The sequence below is a fragment of the Mus caroli genome, chromosome 15 (assembly GCF_900094665.2).
Source record: "Mus caroli chromosome 15, CAROLI_EIJ_v1.1, whole genome shotgun sequence".
NCBI lineage: Eukaryota > Metazoa > Chordata > Mammalia > Rodentia > Muridae > Mus > Mus caroli.
In genome coordinates this window covers 77,722,055-77,727,689 of record NC_034584.1, presented here as the reverse complement: position 1 = coordinate 77,727,689, position 5,635 = coordinate 77,722,055, and the positions used below count along the sequence as shown (strand labels likewise).

The following is a 5,635-nucleotide window of genomic DNA, read 5'->3' as shown; positions in this document are numbered from 1 at the left end:
TCCCCCCCCACACACACCTCCACCCTGACAACACATCTTGCAAATCGATTGGTTGCACAGGCGAAGGAAAAAAAAATCTCAAAGCCCTACAGCTGAGAGAAGACAAAATAAGGCGTGGTAACAAGGTCCCCCAAATTAAACTACATGGCCAGAAGCAGCCAGGGAAAGAAAATGCACGCAGTGGCCAGGGTAGGAGCCTATGGGGACACAGTAGAGGCCAGAGTTCCATGTTTTCCTCCCTGATTCCATCTGCATAATGTGGAAATGGATCCCTTGCCTTAGTCTCCAAACCATTGCCCTAAGCCCACGGGAAGTCTGGCTAGCAGCAGGAGCCGAGACACATGACTTTAACCTTCTGGGGCCTTGGAGGTGGCTGCAAAAGTGTGTGCTGGGGGCAGGGAGGAAGAGAGAGCCAGCGTGGACGGGAACCGCTGGGCGCAACACTGCGCAGGCAGAGTGGACAAAAAGAGAAAACTCTAGTCTTTGAATCTGGAGAGCAGGAGAAAACAGGAGCTCTTATTGGTGGTTGTCAAGGAGATGGGCCTTGGGGTTTGCTGAACTTCTTCAGTGTCCTGCCTCCCCCCGGAGCTGAGAGAGGCCATTGAGTGCCCGCCAGGCCTCAAGGCCGAGGGGTCAGGTGTAGACCCCGAGCTCGGGGAGGATCTGGGCAAGAGAGACCGCGACGCCACGGTTCTCCCGCCTCGCTGGGCCTGTCACCCGAGGATCTGGGCTTCGCAGAGCAACAAGAGCCTGGGTAGAGAGAGGCCACGGAATCCGGACAGGTCGCGCGTCCATTCCCTGGGAGAACGGTTCTAGGCGGGACACGCGCCTGTCCAAGACAAACACTCCTATAACCATTGTCCTCGGGGCAGTACTGAAAAGTTCCTTTGATTTTGTACGCAAATTCTGAAGCTATCTTCCAGAGCTTTCACTGCTGACTAGTGTGTGGCTGTCCCCAGCGGCACTTGGCATCCAGTAGCGGCTCAATAAATTCCTATGGATTGGCTGCGTGCTCTTAGCATCGTCTTCACCATCCCTGGGTGCCTCTGGGCCTTTCTTCACCTCTACTCCCCCAATTGAGTGTGTGCGTGTCTGAAGGGAAACAGACACCCTGGACCTCGGGGACCAGCACACAAAGAGGGACGGGGAAGAGCAGCCTGGGGCCCAGTCTAGGCCCCGGGTGACACCCTGTACCGCGACCCCAGCTCTCTCGGCTCCCACCCCCCACCTGCCGCCCGCCCCGGGAGAGGAGGCGGGCCCAGACGCCCGCAGGCCACGCCACCCGACGCCCACTGGACGGCCTCCCGCGGAGCTCCGCCCCCCACGGCCGCGGGCCAATGAGCGCGCGGCTGTCAGCTTGTCCTGCGCGCCGGCTGTGTGGCTCGGAGCCGGAGCGGTAGCGGAGCTCGCTGCAGACAGGAGCGCTCGCGGAGCGGTCGCTCCGAGCGTCCCGTGCCCCGCACGCCAGCACCCGGCGCGGCCCGCAGCGAGCATGGGCGCGGCGGCCGTGCGCTGGCACTTGTGCCTACTGCTCGCTCTGGGAGCGCGCGGGCGGCTGGTGGGGGGCAGCGGGCTGCCAGGTAAGCGCGAGGACCCTGGGGGTGAGGGCGCGCGGTGTCCTACAGGCTGCCACCCCGCACCGTCGGAGGCCGCCCAGCGCCGGGTCCTGCCTCCTTGCAAAGTAACTTCTGCGATCGCCCGGGGCGCCCGGGGCTGGCGGGGGCGGGGTGGACTGAGGCCCCGGGAGGGGAAGCGGGAGGCCAGAGGAAGAAAGGAAGCGCGACGGCCGCCTGCGGGGCCCGGCATGCGTACGGAGACGGGCGGGGACCCCCGAGCCGAGAGCGGCGCTCCCCCGGGGCCAAGGACTGGGCAGCTGCCGCGTAGGAGATACCCGGAGGTGGTCAGAAAGGACGCGCTGAGACTGGAGGGGAGGTGGGAAGATAGAGGGACAGACGGACAGGAGCCGAGGCGCAGAGGGAACAGACAAAAGGGCCCAGGAAGAAGCCCTCAGAAAGACAGCCGCGGGAGGGAAGAGGGGAGAGGAGGCATGGGAGGGGAGCGAGGAGGCAGTGGACAGCGGAATAGAGAAAGGCAGATCAAAGGACAGAGAGGAGGAGACAGATGGACACCAGACAGAGAGACGGGAGGACTCGGAGGGGCGTCGCCGAGGGAGGGGGCCGAGTGAGAGAGGAAGGATGGAGATGTCTGGGAAGAGATGGACAGATGGACTGTCAGACAGGAGGGGGAGAAAAGACGGACAGACGTAGGGAAGGAGGTGGATGAGAACACGAATAGCAGAACAGACATCAGAGAGAGGGGGCCGGAGGCACAGGCACAGCCTTTGGTCCAGGCAGAAGGAACTGCTAGGTGGGGGTGTCCCTCCGTGATCTGAGTTTCCCGGAAGGGGCTTCCGGGCAAAGCTGCACACTCTCTTTTCACATTCTTCCTTGTTCTCCTTGGAGAGGGCGAGGAGGGCCCTGCCTGTCTTGCTCTCCGGAGAGTCCCACAGAGATCCAGTGCTAGGGAGTTTATGATAGTCCATGCTACTTCTCCATTGGCGCTGAGTTTTCTTCCATGCCCCCATTCTAGAAGCTGGGTCTTGTTGAGGATGCTAGACAGTCCGTGGGCATTTCTCCCAAGTGTTGGGGGTCCTCACCTTTGTGGGACTATCCTGTGTACCTCTCCCTTCCTCTCTGTCCCTCCTGGTGTCTATCCTCTTCTGCCTTTCCTTACCCTCTGTGGAAGTCTGGTGACTCTGGAGCCCTAACAGCTGAATAAGAAAACCAGAGTTGAAGTGAGCAGCCTATATCTGAGGGTTGCACAGGGATCTGCAGTCTGGCTCAGCCAGGCTACCTTGCTCCCAGGCCAAGTTTATAATTTGAAAGGCAGACAGCCCCAGCCACCCCTTCCCAACTTCTGTGTTCCATCCTATGTAGATGGGAGATAGAAGGGACCCCAGAACCCCAGGAAACTTCCTGACCCTCACTCTCATTCCCTGACCCTTAGGAAGTGGGAAGGTGAGCTGCTCTTAGAGGTGTCCCATGTGGTCTGGCCATCTCTGGCATCCTGCCCTTGAAGTAGTGGGTCCCTCAGTGACCAGCTCTCCAGAGAGCCCCTCTGCCTGGCCTCTCTACTGGCCTTGGCTTGTGTTCTCTGGTTTACTATACTGCCTGCCTCTTGGTTCTTGCCTCCTGCCTCTGAGCAACTGCAGAGGTGGTCCACACACTTGAGCAGAGGTTGCTAGCCTCGGGAGGGATGCTACATAGGTGTATATGTGTGTATCTGTCTTTTGCGTGTGTTTTCATGTGCAGGGGAGACTCTCCTGTGCTTCTTTCCAATGCCTCTCTCCCCTCTGGTGAGCCGGTATCGTGGAGTCTGGAGTAAAGAAGAGGGGTGGGGCACAGAGCTAAAGCCCAGGATCCAGCCAGAGGATAAAAAAATTCAAAGTGGACATTATTGAGTGAAGCCAGATGGATAAAGAGATGGGGACATTTGGAGCTTCCCAGGGGGACTGTCCTCAGGGCAGCTGCTGAAAGTCCCTTGTCTGCTCACCTGAGTCCTTCTGCCTGTCCATCTGTGTGGTGCTCCCAGCCAGCGGGAAGGAGGGGGATGCCCAGACGAGCTCATTCTAGGATGGAGCCTAAAGCCTAAACCAGTAAACAAGCAAGTGAAGGGGTGGAGAGAGAGAGAGAGAGAGAGAGAGAGAGAGAGAGAGAGAGAGAGAGAGAGAGAGAGCAGCTTTCTGGATTTATGTGCTAGGGACAGGAGAGAGGGTGCACCAGAGCCCTCTGAGCCTGGATGATGCTGAAGGTCTAGAGGCTGAGCTATGAGTACTGGCTATCTGAAGCCTGGGTTGGCAGAGGGAAAGAAAGGCAGATCTATAGACTCTACTCTGGGTTGGAGCCTAGGGGATAATCCTTCCCACAGTTCCACTGTGTCGGGATCTCACATCTAGGTTATCGGCAGCCTCCTTGGATGGCCTCTGCTTGGTACCTGTACACCATTCTGCCTTAGTTTCCCCATCTGCCACCTTGAGGCTGGATCTGAGTTTTTCGGAGGACTCTATCAGAAGGAAGAGTGTGGACTTGGAAGGATGCCTGCTGGGAAACCTAGATCCACAGAGAGGTTTTTCTAGTCTTTGGTTTCTCCGTCTAAGTGAGGATAATGGCTATACCTAATGGGACTGTTACGAAAATAAAGACCAGATGTGAGGAGATGTGTGCCTGGCACAGAGAAGCTGCCTCAAGGATGCTACCAATTTGTTCCTTGTCACATCAAACTGGCATGTGACCGTTAATGTTAGCTCTCCCAGTGGTCAGTGGTAGGATGGGGGCGTGCACTTACGGCACAGTCTCAGATGTCTGCCCAGCATGCCTCACCTGCACTTCCCCCTCCCCCACAGGAGCCGCAGACGTGGATGAGTGCTCAGAGGGCACAGATGACTGCCACATAGATGCCATCTGCCAGAACACACCCAAGTCTTACAAATGTCTCTGCAAGCCCGGCTATAAGGGGGAAGGAAGGCAGTGTGAAGGTGAGTTCCCTCAGCCCTCCCCAAGCCAGGGCCAGAGGGAAGTGGCCGAGGTCTGCCCTGTGGCATAGCAGCAGGCTGATCCTATAGCCCAGCCCTGTGAACATGGGCAGTTCGGGCTTCTGTCAATCCTGCAGGCTTTCCAGGAGACATAGCTGCTCACCTGGAGGGCAGAAGTTGAAAATGTGGGGCACCGGACTCTCACCTAAATTTTAGCTGCCTTTGCCTTGATGATACCAAGTTGAATGATTAGTTGTGTGTCTGTCCCTGACTACGTGTGTCTGTCCCTGACGATGTATGGGAGTCAGTAAAAGCCCGGGGTGATTCATCTTCTGGGTCCTTAACTTCAGCCTCCAAACCACCATGTGTAGCCTGCAGCTTCTGCAGAAGACCTGCCCACGAGCGGGCTGTGAGGCTGGCTCAGCTGCCTCTCCTCTTTCTAGCCCCAGTCTGTGGTTCAAATCATTCATCTGTCTGTCTAGCCGCTCGTCCTTCACCTGGGGTGCTGCGTTGATGGTTCAGAAACCTGTTCCCCAAGGAAGACATAGTGGCGCATGCCTGAAATCCCAGCATTCAAGAGTCCATGCCAATCCAGGCATGGTGGTACACACCTCTAATCCCAACACTCAGTAGTAGACAGAGGCAGGTGGATCTCTGAGTTTGAAGGTAGCCTGGTCTACAAAAGGAAGTTCCAGGACAACCACACTTTAAGACAGAAGCCCTGTCTTGAAAAAAAAAACAAAAAATAATTTTTTAAAGATTTATTTATTATTTTATTTATATGAGTACACTGTAGCTGTCTTCAGACACCACCAGAAGAGGTCATCAGACCCCATTACAAATGGCTGTGAACCACCATGTGGTTGCTGGGGATTGAACTCAGGACCTCTGGAAGAGCAGTCAGTGCTCTTTAACTTCTGAGCCGTATTTCCAGCCCCCAAAAATATTTTTTAAAAAAGAATTTAAAAGATAAAATAGAATAAAAAGAGTTCAAGGCAAGTGGATCTATAGGCTAGACCATCTTGGACACAGTGGGTTTGAGGCTAGCCTGAACTATCTCAAAAGGAAGGAAGGAAGGGAGGGAGGGAGGGAGGGAGGGAGGGA

General features: G+C 56.4%; 1 protein-coding gene across 2 annotated transcripts in view; it reads left to right on the top strand.

Moving 5' to 3' along the window:
- Positions 1 to 1,407: 1,407 nt before the first annotated feature.
- Scube1 (signal peptide, CUB domain and EGF like domain containing 1) overlaps positions 1,408 to 5,635 on the top strand; it is a 119,777-nt gene continuing 115,549 nt past the window's right edge. Inside the window, exons 1-2 of one of the 2 annotated variants that reach the window (XM_021183319.1) lie at positions 1,408 to 1,580; positions 4,403 to 4,534. In XM_021183319.1, the coding sequence (XP_021038978.1) occupies positions 1,493 to 1,580; positions 4,403 to 4,534 (220 nt within the window). In that variant the 5' untranslated portion in view covers positions 1,408 to 1,492. The remainder of the gene's footprint in view (positions 1,581 to 4,402; positions 4,535 to 5,635) is intronic. The other variant, XM_021183320.2, reaches the window with a different exon arrangement.